The sequence below is a fragment of the Dipodomys merriami genome, unplaced genomic scaffold (genome assembly GCF_024711535.1).
Source record: "Dipodomys merriami isolate MVZ:Mamm:240054 unplaced genomic scaffold, mDipMer1.0.p SCAF_9, whole genome shotgun sequence".
Classification (NCBI taxonomy): domain Eukaryota; kingdom Metazoa; phylum Chordata; class Mammalia; order Rodentia; family Heteromyidae; genus Dipodomys; species Dipodomys merriami.
The window spans coordinates 15,089,468-15,106,821 of NW_027206512.1; the positions used below are offsets into that span (position 1 = coordinate 15,089,468).

Genomic DNA, 17,354 nt, shown 5'->3' on the forward strand with positions numbered 1-17,354 from the left:
ACACTTCTGATATCCAGTTGTCTTCTGACCACATTTATGCTCATCAAGACTGCAAAGCTATCTATTAACTCCTCTGCCAGAATGGAGGCTGCACTTGAACTATTAGGCACTTTTAGCAGTGTTTTTGTACAATTTCTGAACATCATGCCCCTGCTTGCTTTGTTCCACAGCTATCATAGCATCTCCGAACCCAGCCTTCCAGTCTGGAGCCATTCATATTGTTTTGGGGTTTTGTTGTTGTTGTCGTTTTTGGTCAGTCCTTGAAATCTGGGCATTTTCTATGGTTAATTGGAGATAAGAGTCTCGCAGACTTTCCTTCCTGGCCTGGCTTTGAGCAGCCAGATCTCAGCCTCCTGAGTAGCTAGGATAACAGGTGTGAGCCACTGGTGCCCAGCTGTTGCTTTTAAGTGTCTTTAAGTAGTTGTACAAAGGAGTTGCCATTTAACAAAGAAGTTTATGAATACACTGGATCTTTTTCCGTGTCACCACTTTCCTTCTTAACTACATTCTCTCCTCCCCTCCTTCTCCTCATTCATCTACCCCTTCTCCCCTTGTCCTCATCTTACCCCTTTCAACATTCATAATGTTATATTACTCAGTAAATAAGGACAAAGGACTGACTGTACAGCCTTAGCTGTTTGGTCTTAAAGATAAATGTACAGGGCTGGGAATGTGGATTATTGATAGATTGCTTACCTAGCAGGCATGCAGCCCTGGGTTCTAAATTCCTCAGTACCACATAAACAGAAAAGGCTGTGGCTTGAGTGGTAGAGCACCAGCCTTGAGTAAAAGAAACTCAGGGACAATGCCCAGGCCCTGAGTTCAAACCCCCGGTCTGGCACCAAAAAAAAAGAAAAGATGTTTTATTACAAAGAAATGGCAATGGAATTCTCTTTATTTCTCCACTCCACTCCCCACCCCCCACACACACACATAGCATCTGCTAGGTGCTCTGACAGGCAGGAGAGCCTGTGTCAGCCAAGTGGCATTACCATGCATATATATTGCCACTCTGCTTGCCAGCTCTTTGCCATTGTCTTCCTCATGGGGACATATGGGGTATAGGATGGTTGAACTGGATCTCAAAAACAACACCTAAGTCAAAGAAATCCAGGGGTTAACCAGGATGGAAGTGTTTTCCATTCTGGAATAATGTTCTAGAGATCTGCTGTTTAGCAAACAATAGTAATATATATGAAATACCTACAGTGACTTTGTATAAACATCATTACTTAGAAATGGGAAATCTTTATTTTAATGGCGGTCTCAAACTTGAATTTTGTATCAGGTTAGCATTCCATGTGCTAGAATCTAGTGTACATCTGTGCTTTATTTGATGCTTTATAAACTTCCAGATTCTGTGACTTTTCTAAAATCACCTTTTATGTTTCAGGAGGCTTATATTGTACAGATGGGAAGTAGTTGGCTTCCAGAATTATATGAAATAATTGGGTGTAATGGTCTTAGCTACTTGGGAGATGAGGATCCAGGGATCACAGTTTGATGCCAGCCCTGGCAAATGGATGTTCTTCAGACTCCATCTCAACCAATGTTAGGAGCCTATTCTAGTTACGAGGGAAACTCAGTGGTTGGGCACAGGGGCATACAACTGACATTCCCACTGACACAGGAAAACACAAGTATGCAGATTGCAGCATAAGCCTGGACATAAACCTCGAAAATAATCAAGTTAAAAAGGGGCAGGAACCTAGCAAGTGCAAGGCCCTGAGTTCAAGCCAAGGCGGGGTGGGGGGATTTTTTTTGAGGAGTAGAGGAAACCTCATCTTGAAAAAAAAAATACAAGAACATGCTGGATTTTTAGTTCTCTTGTTTGCTTTTGTTTTTGTTTGGAGATTGGGTCTTGATGTGCAGTCCCAACTGGCCTGAATTCACTGTGTAACCCAGACTAACCCTGAGCTTCTGAGCCTCCTGCCTGAATCTCCTGTGCTGGGATTAAACACATGCACCACTACATCCAGCTGGAGTTTTAATTCTTAAAATCAAAGTTAATGAAACATCTCAAACATATATTTCTGCAATCATTTCTCATACTTTTAAGGACTTTTAGATTTCCTGACTAGATAGTGGCATCCTAGTGTTATTAGCTGGCCTTTTTTCAGTAAATATAAAGTGCTTTTTATGGTTCGGTAGAGATTTCATGTCCAAATGGATACATTTTTAGGTAGACGGTGAAAATTTATCTGTAGGAGCCTTAGGAGCAGAATGGATTCGTATTTGATTGGAAGATAGCCAGGTGCCAGTGGCTTATACCTGTAATTCTAGCTACTCAGCTGAGATCCCAAGAAGGGAGGTTCAGACCTAGTTCAAGCAGAAAAGTCCAAAAGATTCCATTTTCTATTAACCAGCAGAATGCCAGACTCAAGGAGCATGACTTACATAGTAAAGTGCCAGCTGTGAGCAAGAAAGTCAAGTGAGTGAGATCCTCAGCTTAAGCCCCAGAACTGGCAAGGGAAAACTGAAAATAGATTGGAAGAGGAAAATCCCAGACCTTTTCTTCTGTATTGTCAAAGCTCATAGAACTCATAAATGTTATAGACCACTATAGACAATTTGCCCCATGAAAGTTAGAATGTGTTTGTGACTTTAAGCATCACTATCCCACAATACTGCGAAATTGGGGAAATTATATAATCACTTAATCACAAGGAATTTGAAATAAATAAAGGTCTATGCATTGGACAAGAAAAAAAAAGTTAGTGGGCAGAATATGTAATTTAAGAGAGGCTGTATCATTACCCTTAAAGATGATGACCAGTAAGTATGGCCTCTTAATTTGTCCATAAAGGAACTACTCAGTCTGGGATGGCTAGAATGTGAGGGTAGAAATGGAATATTAAAACATTTTTGGTAAGGTAGCAACCATTAAAGTACTCTTAAGAAGGCTTTGAAAGTCTCTGAAAATCAGGTGACCTCTACCACAAATCAATCCTGACAGGCATCAGTCTGTCACAATGAAGGTATGGCTTTGGACCTGGGCACCTGTATATTTCCATCTCTTGCTGAACGTTATCTAACGATAGCCTGAGGAGTTAAATTAATTCCAATTACTGAACACAGTTGGCTAGCTAGCAGTGAGATCTGGATTCAAACACAAATATCAGCCTAGACTGTAAAATGTTTTAACTCCTAAAGTAGAAGTCGTGGCTACTGTAACAAAATCTCAGTTTGGGTTTCTAGTTTTCTTCCCTTTCCCACCCCCATTAGTTTGTAGATTGGTATTTCCCACAAGAGGACTGTGGGTGCTGTACTAGGCAACACTTCTCAAGTGTTGTATGTTGGCTTTTCAGTCAGGTTCTCTTGGGGAAGAGCCCTTGGGAGTCCAAAGCGTGAATGTCCACTGCTTATGATCAGGGAAGGAAGAGAGTCTCACAATATCCAGACTCAAAGGCATCTGTGGTTGGTTTTGATTGGGTCTCATATCCACTACCTAGCCACAATCTGTCCCCAAAGAGGTAGGGTCCCAGAAGTGGATGACCCAGAACTGGCTAGGGCCATAATTTGCTGGCCATAGTATGGCACTGTGATATCAATCCCCCACTCTGCAACCAGGTGGAGGCAAGTTAGAAAAGAAGGGGAAAGAGTAGATCCAACAACAAAATACCTCCTCTAATCACACCAAGGAGGAATTATGGGACCAGGGTTCTAGACTAGAAGGATGCCTCTTAGCCCAGCTGTGAGTTGTGTCCTCAGGAGGGGACAGTATGAAAGAGCTGGGTTCCAGTGTCTGCCTTAGTTAAATCCTGGCAGTGTCCTACTTCCCCATCTGTAAAATGAGGTGAGAGGATGAGTCTAGATCCTGAATTCACCTCTGATCCTGGAAGGCTGTGATTTACCTACCTTTCCCACAGTGTCGTATCTTACCTACAAGTCTTCAGAGGAATCTTAAATAAATGCCCATAAGCACTAGAGCTTTGAAAAGAGTTGACAGAAACAGTCTGCTTATCTATACCTCTTGTTGAGTTCATTTGATTTCCATCAGGGGAAAATCAATGGAATACTTAACCTTGGTTGGAAAGAAATGGGCAGGTACTGAAGACATAGCTTGTAGTTTGAGGACTTGAAACAAATGTCTTTTCTGGGCTTTGAGGTCCTTAAGTAGTAAGCCCACATTTATGACAGTGAGTCTTTCTGCACCCCTGTGTCTATCTTTTGGGCTCCAGGAGGGTTGGCCCAGGACAGACTCACTGTGCACCTTTTTCCTGCTGCAAATCTGGGTCACCCTTTTGACATTCCTGAGTTCTGTTTACATGTTCCCCCTCCCTGCTGTAGAACAATGGGGGGCCTTTGCCTTTTAAAAGCGACCTTAGATAATTGACACAGCAGGAAGAGAAAGAGGTCATTGAAGCAGTGTAATGCTGAGAAAAATCCAGAACCTCTAAATCTTTCAGCCCTTGGGAATTACAGGCACTGTCCTGAAAAAAGGATGGGATGTATGTTGAGGCATAGAGGGCTGGAGGGCTGGAAAACTGATAGGTGAAAACTTGTCACTATTGGCTTCTGTTGCAATAATAGGGGTTGTTAATTTATTTCAGAGCTGGGGTTGGGGAGCAAGTAGAGAAACGGGAGGGAGAGGTCAGTCAGTTCATTAGTGAACTTTATTTTCGTTTGGGTTTTTTGGTTGCCGTTTAAAACTGAACTTCCTCTGCTAGGATTTTTCTGTTATCAGACCTTAGTTGTGCAAAAGGGTTCCATTGTAACTTTTCCACACTTAAAATGTACCAGCTTTAACAGCTTTAACACCCCCATCTCTCTCCACTTCTCCACTTCCCAAAGCATTTTCAATCCCCTTAATTTTAACCAGCTATTGGCCGTGACTGCGTCTTAGAAAGGACGATAAGGCCAGGCCTGGTGCTTCCCATGCTTCCAGTTACTCAGGCGGCAGAGGTAGGAGAATCACAGTCTGAGTCAGCCCAGGCAAGTTAGCATGAGAACCTGTCTGAAAAACGAACCTGACAAGCACAAGGCCCTGAGTTCAACCCCTAGTACCACAAAATAATGACAAGCAATGGATGATTAGTCATTCTTCTGTAGTATTTGAGTTTCGGGACATGCTTCCTTCAGTGATAACTTGACAGCCTGCCGGCCTTCCTGGACTGAGTTTTCTGGGCTGAAAGCCCTATACTGTTTGTAGATTGAGCTCAGAGAAACAGAAACAGTAACAGCAGTTAATGGAGAGAAATAACTAGAAAAGTCTCAGTTGGCTTTGTTAAAGGTCTCAATAAATGTATATTGAATGAATGTTAAGCAGTTGTAACAACATTAGCTGTGTGTGGTGATGTTGATCTGCAGTCTCAACTAGTTAGGAAACTCATGAGGGATGAGGTAGAATACATTAGAGAAAATGAAGCCTGGTGGACAGCAGACAGGAATTCAGAAACAGGATATTTAGAAACAGAAGCATTATCTTCCTTGCTTCCAAATAGACTGTTTCTGAACATCAAGGACAAACATTTTTTTTTATCATAAGCATTCTTTTTTAAATGGGATGCCTAAAATATTTAAAGTACAGGTAATTATTAGAGATACCCAGCCTAAGTAATAAAAGTAACACCAAGAGTGATTAAGAACAAAGATAGTACTTAAGTTAAAGTCAGACCCTGCCTTTATCACATATATTCCCTGATGTCAAAGAACTCAGTGTCTCTCCCTTTGGGACCTCCCACTCTCCTGCCTGCCAGCTCTCTTGCTTACTCAAAAAATCAAAAAACAGAAAATCCCACAAAAACAAAACACTAAAACCAGAACCAAAAAAAACCTGCCAAGTTTTCTTATCATTATGTCTATTGAAGTCAAGCACCCTAAGTGGAAACTCCCTAGGTCTAGAGGGAAACTTCACATACCCTCTCTTGGAGCCAGTGACAGTTTGAGCATTTGAACCCAAGACTTCAGCCTTAGGCAACAGATCAAATGCCTCTCAATTCTTAATATGTTTTTTTAATTGTAAAAATACTGTACAGAGGGGTTACAGTTACATGAGTAAGGTAATGAGTACATTTTTTTAATCAAGCATTGTTGCCGCCTCCTTTGTTTTTTCCCTACCATCCCTTTCCCACCTCCCCAATTACTCCCCTTTCCCCACTCCCACGTCCCCACCCAAGTTCTAAAGTTCATTTTCAACATAGTGTCTTATACATCTTATTGTTACTGGGTCAACTTGAATCCCTATTTAAACATTTTGTTTTTTCCCTTCCCCTCCCCAAGTTAGAAAAATGTATATATAAGATTCAGGGCACTGGAATCAAATACAATGAAAACGGGTTATACCATGGGGGAAGAACGTACCAAAGGAAAAAAAAAATCACATAGTACATTATAAATATGTTAAAAACAATAGCAAGAAAGAAAAAGCCATTTGTGTCCCTATCTTGGTGTTCATTTCGTTTAACATCATCTTATATGGTCATATGTACATAGCTTTGACTGTTTCTGCTTATCCTAAACTTATACTGTACTATACTATACTATACTAGTTATTGCAAATAAGGGAAACCATGGGACCTATGTTTCTTTGGGCCTGCTTTACTTAATATAATTTTTCGAAGTCTTTCCATTTCCTAACAAATGGAACAGTGTCATTCCTTCTGATGGAGGCATAGAATTCCATTGTGTATATCTTTTTAATTTTTTTTAAAAGAAGCCCAACTAGAAGATTATTTGGAAAGATGCAAAGGGACAGTCTATCTCTTATGATATAACATTGCTGATAGAAGTTGAGTCTGGTGCAGGTTGGTTTCAGTGTTTCTATAGGTTTTGCATTAGGTAGATCCTCCATATCTAGAGCTTGAATGAAAAGGCAGTCTTATAATTCAGCCATTTTAGAGCCCAGATACCTGAGGCCTGATTGTAACATTTTATTGGAGTTGAGAGGAAATGTGGAAATGCTGGTAAGCAGTAAAACTAGGGTCTTTGGTCAAAGGAAACCCCCTCACTCTCCTCATCCAAGCAATAGATGCCTTCATTCTGTAGATGCCTTGGAGCACCAGAAGTTGCTTCCTCAGCTGCTCTGTAATATTTCCCAATCCACAGGAGGAGGGTGGCTAGCCCTCCTGTACCTGGAAGAAGCAAAGGCTTAATTTTCTACTAAGCTACAGGGTTACTGCAATTCAAAACCAGTCTCAGAAGGGGTGGCTCAAGTGGTAGAGGGCTAGCTCTGAGCAGAAGCAGCTCATGGAGAATGCCCAAGCCCTGATTTCAAGCCCCAGAACCAGCTTTCTCCCTCCCTTCCCCCCACTCTCTCTTACACACACACACACACACACACACACACACACACACACACACACACACACACACACACACACACACACACACACACACACACACACACACACACACAGCCCTTGCAACCTTGGAGATTCAGTTCCCAACCTGTGCTCCCCTGAATCTTTCTAATGTAAAGCCTATATTTTGAAATTTTTTTCTACCTTTTATTTTTATTATTTTAAGAAGTTGAACAAGAAATTTCAATTCAGTATATTAACTCATGAGTACTATGCATTTTGATCAATGTCCCCTCTTCTATCATTCTCTCCCATATCTTCCAATTTTCCTACTTCATAAAATGTGGTCCCTAGAAAACAAAGTTTGTCTCACATGTTTCTGTTAGACCACACTGCTTTAAAATATTCACCTAGTAAACTTAACCATCACCTAGTAAACTTAACCATCACCTAGTAAACTTAACCAAGGAAGAAGATTTGTACTCTAAAAACTACAAAATGTTGTGGAAAGAAACTAAAAGACCAAATAAGTGGAAAGATATATTCATGGATTGGAAAGAACTACAGATTCATTGTCATCTCTATCAGAACTCTTAACATCCATTCTTGGTAGACCTAGAAAAAGTCATACTAAATCTCAATGAAAATCATAATATATAAAACAATCATTTAAAAATGGTTAAGATGATAACTATTATATGTATTTTACCACAACTAAGTACATATTCTAAAAGTTCTTACCCAAACATTACTCTCCCTCTTCCCAGACTAGTGAATTAAGGATTTCCTTTTAAAAAAAAAAAAATCTTGGATGTATTACTATTATGGCTCTTGGGTAATTATTCATTTAACAGGATAAGGGTTGGGGGAAGGCTGGAATGGGATGAATACTCATCCACTTCAGAGGCTGAAAAGAAAATACTAGGGTTTGTGGCAAGAAAGAAAAGCAGTTTTCCTAATGGCACGAGGAACAGCGAAAGTATATCTTGTAGGCTTTTCACCTTCAGGCTGGACTTGGAGAGGTTGTTCATATCCATCCATCTTTCTTAAGCAGTTCAGAAAATCTAAAAGGCCCCTTTCCTTTCCAGCATACAAAAATCTCCCTTTCTCCATCACAAGGACTGGAATAATTGTTCTTAGCTAGTCTAACATGCCAAGAAAGAGAAAGATACTCTTTTAAGATAGATTTGAGCTGGAGGCAGGATTTAACTGGTAGAGTGCTTGCCTAGCAAGTATGAAGCCCTGATTTCACATCCCAACACCATCATTTTTAAAAGATTTGAGATAGAACAGCTAATTTACTAGATAAGGTACTTGTGTTAGCCAATTTCTTGTGACTATGATTTTTAAAAAAGTATGAAAAAGAGGAAAGATGTACTCTGCAGAGGTTTTGGCATTTCCTGGGCTGGCTCCACTGCCTTGGGGCTGTGATACCACAAAGCATCCAGGCAGCAGAAACCTGTGGCAGAGACTAATCTCTCCAGAGCCAGGAAGCAGAGACAGAAAGAGGAGTAGGTCAGGGACAAGGTGTATCCTTCAGAGCCGTGGCCCCAGTGACCTTTTTCTTCCCGCTAGGCCCCATTCAGCTATGAACCCCTCAGTAGGTTTATTCCATTGATGAATCCCATGCCCTCATGCTCCCATCCCCACTACCACAAATCATCTATGTATCACCCAACAGGTATGGACTAAGCAGCTACGGTGTGCACCTGCAGCTGCACAGTTGGAATTGGGCAACTGCCACCAGCCCAAGGAACCTTCTCCATTAATGGACTGGATTTAAGATACTGATTGTGAAAGAGGGACAAATACCGCAATGGTACTCACTGGACACTATGTCGAAAATGAACTATACAACTTGTGGGTGGGGATGGGTGGGAAACACTGGGAGAGAGAAAGGATGACTGTCCAAAAAGCAAGAATGTACTCTCTACCTGAGTTAGGTAACTGTAACCCCTCTGCACATCGCCTTTATAACAACAATTGAAGAAAGAAAGAAAAAAGTTCTAATTGTGGATAAGGCCCTAACTGATCATAGGACTCTGATCTTGAAGGGGGCGGGGTGTGGGGGGGAAACAAAGGTAAAAGCAAAGAAGGAATTGTCTGGAAACGATTTCTTGAGTCTGTAGAAACATAAGCAACACACACACACACACACACACACACACACACACACACACACACACACACACACACACACACACACACACACACACACGGCCGCTCTGCAGCCTTACAGCTCTCCCTCCCCACGACCTCCTCTTAGAGCTGCCAACACCTGCCCAGTGGGCACCGGGCTCAACCCCCAGGGAGCCCGGGCCGAGAGGCCAGGGAGCCGCCTTTGTCTTCCCGGGCCCCGCCGGCGATGGTGATTGGTTGTAGCTATGCAGTGCAGGTCTTTTCTTCCTGATTCCCCCAGGCTCCCTCCGGAGTCGCTCACTGTGCTCTTTCCACGACCCCTCCCGCTCTGCCCCTCGCTCGCGCCTCCCCCTCTCCCTCTCCTCCCCTCCCCTGTACCCTCCCCTCTCCTCCCCCCTTCCTCGCGGCCGCTGGGTGACTCGCCCGGCAACAGATGCCAGCCGTCAAGCCTGGCATCCCGAGGCCCCGCTGAGGCTGGGAGCAGGAGCGGGGGGACGGGCTGGGAGGCGCGCACGCAGCACCCGCGAAGGCAGGCGCCCGTCCCCGAGCTCCGCGCAGGGCTGCCCGCGCGCCCCTCTGCGCAGCCATGCCAGCCCCGGCCACCGACGCGGGGCAGCTTCCCTTCTGCGATGCCAAGGAGGAGACCCGTGCCGGGCTCGAGGGCTCGGCGGGCGGCGCTGGCCCCCCGGGGCAGCGGGGCGCGCGCGGACGGCGGCTGCACATCGTCTGGAGGAACGTGGTCCTGATGAGCCTGCTCCACTTGGGGGCCGCCTACTCCCTGGTGCTCATCCCCAAAGCCAAGCCGCTCACTCTGCTCTGGGGTAAGTGGCGCCCCGTGGAGGGGCGCGGGGCTGTCACGCTCTGCCCCCCACCCGCCATGCGCCCCGAGCCCCTTTGGGACCAGCAGGTATTTCCAACTTCTGCCCCAGATGGAGAGTGGAGCGACCTGGAGTCCTGCCATGCCACCGGCACCCGCCAGGCACGGGGCTAAAAGGGGCTGGGAGGAAAGAGGCCAGGCGGGGTGGTTGGGTCGCCTGTGTGGGTCCCCAGCGTTCTCCTGTCTCTCACCTTTCAGCTGATGGAGGGACCTTGAATCTCCAGTTCAAGAAGGGCAATGGCGGGCGGTGGGGCGGAGAGAAACCCGACCCAGGACTGGATCTTGCTTTTTGCACACCATATGGAAGAGGGGGGAGGCAGGGGGAATGAGCTCTCTTCCAGCCTCTATAGGCCCCATTGTCCCTGCCCCGCGCCATGATCACCTAGGTCCAGTTGCAGTTTTTCCACCCTGGAAGTTTCTTGGCGAAACCCTGAGCCTCCCGGGCTGGCGCCCTGGGCCCCCGCACACGCTCGGAATGTGGCTGTGAGGGTCCTGTCCAGGCTCTTTCCCGATTAGTTCGGCGCCCACGAGTGCACGCGTGCCTTTGGGATCCTTTCTTGTAGTACCTGCATCCTCAAGGAAGAGAGTTCACGAGCTGACCCCTCCTCTTCCGGACTCCAGTGACTCAGTGGCACCCCTGCCAGGCTCACCGTAGCCTCGGTCCCTGTCTGAAGCATAGCTGCCCTCCTGACCCCACCCCCATGACTGAAGGGCCTCTACTCTGTACCCCAGGGGCCGCCATAGAGAGGCGCAGTGGTGCTGGGAGAAAACAGTCTCTGAGATCTCCAAAGGAAGGAGGGCAAGAGAAACTCAACCTACTTTCACTTCCAAGGGAGGGGAGGGGGGAAGAGGACGGAGGAAACAGGAAAACTCCCTACAAAGCTTATTCTGCATGTATCCAGCGGTGCCAGCACACGAGCAGATGCAGCCCTGTAGAGAATAGCACTGCAGGTCAAGCCACCTTGGAAGCGTCTGCAAGCTTCTGTCTTGGAGGCAAACCCACGTTGAAAGTGGGTGCTTCTGGGGGGAGTGGCTCAGGAGGCAACTCCTGCTGAGGGAAGTGAGCAACGCAGGGGTCTTTGGGGATCTCTAAAGTGTAAGTCACCCCCCCCACACCCGCACACACTCCACCCCACTTTCTGCAAAACTCTGGGTGATCAATTCTGGGCCTCATCTCTTCCCTTTTCAGTGCACCTTTTCAATTCTTGTTATCTGGTTTAATAGTCTACACATCAATGTGGGTGAGGTTCAGCCCTTTCTCAATGGACACATTTCCACACTGCCCACCAAAGTAGAATCTCTATGCAGCTGCTGGCTGCTACCCTCAGATTGCAGAGGCAGGCTGAGCACTGAACTTCAGAGTCCACTGGCCTCTACGGGATAGGGCTAGTCTTTAATAGCTGCACTATTAGAGATCACTCAGAGATCAGTGAGCACTTAAAATATATTTTCTACATGCCTGGAGCTCCACTGTGCCCACAGCTCTACTGGGCTCTGAGACACTGGCATGCATCCAGGAGCCACAGGACTAGGCCTGACTCCTCAGGTTTGCCAAGTCACCTCTGCCCTTTCCAGATTGTTCTCAGTGGTAAAGATGGAATCTTTGTTCTGAAAGACCTTGGCCAGAAACTCCTCTAACTGATCCAGAGAAGCTAACACACTTGAGGAATCAGATTTCTTTTTGTGGGTGATGTTGCTGAATTCCTTGTACTTTGCTTGAACAGAAATCTTAAGAGCTCTGAATTCTGAATTTTGATTCTCTCTATACCTTCATTGAGCTTTTGAAGGAGCCTTCTAGTCTGGCTGTTGACTCCAGAAATGCTTGGCTGGTTTCATCCTAGATAGCATCACAGTCCTCCAAAATGCTCCGCGGTGACGTGATGATGTCTTTGCTTGCAAAAAGACAACTTCAGCAACAGAGCTGGCCCACCGAGCGGTAGTTTGTTGTCTTGAATGGACTGGCTCTCCTCTTCCTATTTTCTTCCTCAAGAAAAAGAAATGCTGGGTGCAGCCTCACACCTGTGACACTAGCTACTGGGGAGGCTGAGAGTGGAAGGAAGGAGATTCAAAGCTAGCCCAGGCAGAAAAGTAGAGGAGACTTCCTGCTCAACCAATGTGAGCATGATGTCATGCTCCCATCAACCAGCTATATGGGATGGTCATGGTTTGGGCTAGCCCAGACAAAAACGGAGACCCTATTTGAAAAGTTATAAAAGTGAGAAGGGCTGGGGACATGACTCAAACAGTAGAGTGCCTGCCTATTTAGGATAAGGTACTGAGTTCAGAACTGAAAAGAAAGAACAGAAAGAAAAAGAGCAGACAATGATACATGTGTTAGAGTTTCAAGATCTAAAATTATGGCTTAAAAACATTCCAAAGCTGGGCGCTCACACCTGTAATCCTAGCTACTCAGGAGGCTGAGATCTGAGGATCACAGTTCAAAGCCAGCTGGGGCAGCAGAGTCCATGAGACTTTTATCTCCAATAAACCACCAGAAAACCAGAAGTGGTGCTGTGGCTCCAATGGTAGAGCGCTCGCCTTGAGCTGAAGAGCTGAGGGACAGCGCCTAGGCCCAGAGCTCAAGCCCTACCACTGACAAAAACAAAAACAAAACAACCAAAAAACCATTCCAAACAATGTTATTTTGGGGGGGGAGGGGGAGTAAAGGACAATCAGATTCCAGCTAAGACCAGTTGTGAGAATGGCCAGGCTTTGTCAGGCACCTAGAGTGAAAGTGATGTGTCGGTGAAAATATTGGTACCTTGACCCCCAACTTTCACTCCACAATAACCAGGCCTTTTCTATCATCTTCCTCACTGGTTCTATTGAGCTTCAGGACTGAATTGCTGTACCAATGGGCTGCTCAACCACTCAGAGACCTGAATTGTCACAGAAGTAGCCTTAGCCCATCGATTGTTTGCCATTCTCCACCCCAAATAAGTTTGCCCTGGGAAACAAGAAGTATCCAGGCAAAGTACTCCTCAGAGGGTGCTTTCCTTAAGTGTGCAAAATACAAGGAGTGAAGTTTCATCATCAGAGATGTCATCTATGACAAATCTACCAAGTAATTTAGTTCACCTTCCCCTCCTGCCCGCCCCCGCCCTCCTGCCCCTCATCTGCCCCTGATTCTCTTTGGGGTTAGAGCCACTTTTTTTTCCTCTTTTGACTCTCCCAGTTCTCTGAGTGGCTGCTTTTGATGCTGCAGGGATAAAATTTATGAGTTCCAGGACAGAAAGTAATTCTAGCAGGAGAATAAATCAGCTGCAGGCTTGAGCTCACAAAAGCAACAGCTTAGAATATTCCTGGCCACCAGAACAGTTAGACAATGCACTGTATGTCAAGAGCAACAGTTAGAGGTCAAAATCACTGGGCTGTGTTTTTGACCATCTCCAGATGAACTGTCTGTTGATAGACAGACAACACTCTGGCTATTGACTCCAGAAATGCTTTGCTGTTTCATCCTATATAGTATCACAGTCCTCCAAAGGTACTCTGCTGTGACATGATGATGTTTTTGCTTGCAAAAAGACAACTTCAGCAACAGATCTGGCCCACTGAGCAGTAGTTTGTTCTCTTAGATGGACTGGCTGTCCTCTTCCTATCCTGTCCTAGAGCAACTGGAACCTTCTTGAAGGTGAAAGGAGGCGTATCTCTGGACAATCTTGAATGGACTGCAGCCAATGGCAAGAAAGCCAAGCAGGGGTGGGGATAGAAACAGTGGACTGGGAGGGGGCTGCCAGGAGAAGTTGGAGTTTAGAAGCCTCTTTCAAAAGCTCAGAATTATCCATAGATGAGCTGTCCTGTCAGGCACTGGGCAACCTCTATCCACTACTTGGATGGTCATAGCATTTTTTTTTTTTGTCGGTTGTGGGGCTTGAACTCTGGGCTTGGGTGCTATCCCTCAGCTCTTCAGCTCAAGGCAAGTGCTGTACCGCTTGAGCCACAGCACCACTTCTGGTTTTGCTGGTGGTTTATTGGAGATAAGAGTCTCACGGACTTTCCTGCCTGGGTTGGCTTTGAACTGTGATCCTCAGATCTCAGCCTCCTGAATAGCTAGGATTACAGGTGTGAGCCATTGGTGCCCTGCTGGTCCTAGCATTTTTCTGGGTTATTCTTCCTTCTTATCAAGTCCCTGGGTTGTTGGGAAGCCCCTAGAGAGCATGGCAGTCAGCTTCTGTCTGGCCTCCAGGTTTTGCAGGATGAGCAAAGCTCATAAGATCCGGGTGGCGACCCTTGCATTCTTGCTTGCCAGCTGTGTGTCCAGGGACTAATGAATATCCCTGACTTGTAAATGGCCAAATTAGTAAGTAGTACTTGCTCATGAACTTGTGAGAATTCAATTAGATAATCACTTAACATAGTGCCTGGCTTTTGGTATGTGTCAAGAGATCATTAGCTGCCATCAATATTATTGGACCTCATACTGGATCTTGATTTCTTTTGCATTTTTTTATCTGCATCTTTTCTTTCTTTCTTTTTTTATTGTGAAAATACTGTACAGAAGGGTTACAATTACATGGGCAAGATAATGAGTACATTTCTTGTCAAGCATTGTAGCCTCCTCCTTTGTTTCCCCTTCCCATCCCTTTCCATCCTTCCCCCACTCCCCCCCCTACAGAATCCACTTCCCCCTCCCTATCTGCATCTTTTCTTATTTGCTTCTTTTGTTTCCCTTTGATATTTCTCCCTCCCTCCCTCCCTTCCTTCCTTCCTTCCTCCCTTCCTTCCTTTCTTCTTTCCTTCCTTCCTTCTTTCTTTCCTCCTTCCTTCCTTTTTCTTTCTTGCTCTCTATCTCTTTATATACACGTGTGTGTGTGTGTGTGTGTGTGTGTGTGTGTGTGTGTGTGTGTGTGTGTATAAAATCTTCTTGTTTTGTTTTTCTTGGTCATGGGGGTTAAACTCTGGGCCTGGGCGCTGTACCTCAGCTCTTCAGCTCAAGTTTAGTGCTCTACCACTTGAGCCACAGCACCACTTCTGGTTTTCTCAGTGGTTTATTGGAGATAAGAGTCTCACGCACTTTTGTGCCCATGCTGGCTTTGAATTGTGATCCTCAGAGCTCAGCATCCTGAGTAGCTAGGATTACAGGTGTAAACCACCAGTGCTGGCTAAAATCTTCTTTTTAGACAAAGTCTCACTATCTAGCCAAGATTGGCCTCATACTCAAGATCCTCCTGCCTTCTCCTGAGTATTGGGATTATAAGTGTGTACCGCCACTCCTGGCTGCTTTTTTGCTTTAGTACAAAGACAAAACACTTCCCTGCTGCACAACAAATTGGCATAGAACCTGACATCATTGACTCCCACATTTTGGCTTTGGAAATAAATACCCAAATTTCTCACAGAGAAATGGATACATATCCCTTCTCTACTTCCTTTCCCATTCAGCCCTTCTCTTCATTCTATTTGGTTCCCATTTTCCTCTATAAGATCACTGTTTTATAGCTGAGAATCTTTTGGTTCAGCTGACAGCTAAGCTGGTCTGCAGCATATTCTTTGGGTAATTTTTTTTTAGCATAGCCAATTATGATTGCTGTAGAAACAGAGCTCAATTCTTTCTTTGACTGTTTCGGTGTCTCAGGTTCGAATGGTGTTTTCTTCTTCCCTTCCCTTTGAGTCATCATTATAAAAACAACCTTTAATGCTTCATTAAGCCAATAAAAATCTGAAAGAAGGGGATGTCTTTTCTTTTTAAACCCTGTAATTTCCAGCCACTGTTGTTGCAAGTCCTGCATTTTTAATAAGTGGGCAAGACTAAGAGCTGCAGCAGGCAGGACTGCAGCAAAACCCAAGAGAATAGGGGGATGCATTGTGCTGGCTGAGTAGTTCCAATGAACATAAATAACAACATGGGTAGACACTATTCGCCAAGTTTTTTTTTTCTTTCTAAAACTGCTCAAGGTGCCTGCAGACTGCAGTGTGCTCATGAAATGAGAAACTGAGCTGCAGAGGGGAAATCAAGGTTGGAATCCCAGTACTGCCAAGTCCGTCTTCTCTCTCTAATTTGTAAGCCTCAGTTTCCTTGTCTGTAAAATGGAGACTGTCATACTGTGCTAGGAGGAGGACAGCCCTAGGATAAGGGGACTTTGAGTACATGTGGCTCAAATGTGAGGCGCAGCGTTTTTCTTTTTCAGGTAGGGGAATTGAACTCAGGGTCTTGCAGGTGCTAGATAAGTACTCTACGAATTGAGCCACTCTAAAAACCCTATATGCTCCAGTGTATTCTTTTCATATAGGGTCTCACGCTTTTCCCTGGGCTGGCCTCAGATAGTGATCCTCTTACCTCTGCAGGCAGGTGCCAAGATACTCAATTGAAGCACAGCTTTTAAGTTCAAATATTTGATCTTGACTATGCTGTGTTTTAGTTCTTATGTAATTTTACGTAGTGTGCCAAATTATAATAATCACTTAGAAAAGCCAGTGATAGAATTATAAAAGGGTAAGCATAGCGATGGTGGGCTTTATAAAGATTTACGAAAGAATGTACATTTGGTTGGTATTTAGTTCACTGAGTATTTATTTTGCTCCTTTGTAGTCCGTGCCAGCAAGTCTACTTATCCCAGTGTTCCATGTTTCTTTGGGAGTGCCATTATTTTGGGATAGAGTATGGGTATTTTAGTTGGGTCTAATAGCTTCACCTATATCCTAGTTACACAGGAAACAGATTAGGAAGATTATGGTTCCAAGCTAGCCCAGACATAAAAGTGCTCTAGATGCCATCTCAACAAGCTGGGCATGAGAGTGTGGACCTGTCATCCAGCCTACATGGGAAGCATAAATAGGAGGATTGCAGTCCACGTTGGAAAAAGTAAGATGATTCTATCTCAAAAATAAAGAGCAAAATAATGGCTGGTACAGTCCCTGCCGAGCACGTGTGAAGCTTTGAGTTCCAGCCCTGGAACTACCCCAAGAGAGAAAAGCGTATGGGTTTTGAAGGAAGAGGATCTGGTTTTGAAGTCCCACCCTGTAGAGTAGCCCTGGACCAATCACTCATTGCCTCGTACCCCAGCATCTACAGCTGCACATGAGGACCCTAACGTTCCACCACCATCAGCTGCTGCTGGAATGAAATGAAACAGCACAGCTGAGCTAGGCCTGGA

At 45.0% G+C, this 17,354-nt stretch overlaps 1 protein-coding gene across 1 annotated transcript in view; it reads left to right on the forward strand.

Annotated features, from left to right (window-relative positions):
* Positions 1-9,752: 9,752 nt before the first annotated feature.
* Scd5 (stearoyl-CoA desaturase 5) overlaps positions 9,753-17,354 on the forward strand; it is a 112,275-nt gene continuing 104,673 nt past the window's right edge. Inside the window, exon 1 of the mRNA XM_070013213.1 lies at positions 9,753-10,201. Within this exon, the coding sequence (XP_069869314.1) occupies positions 9,967-10,201 (235 nt within the window). The 5' untranslated portion in view covers positions 9,753-9,966. The remainder of the gene's footprint in view (positions 10,202-17,354) is intronic.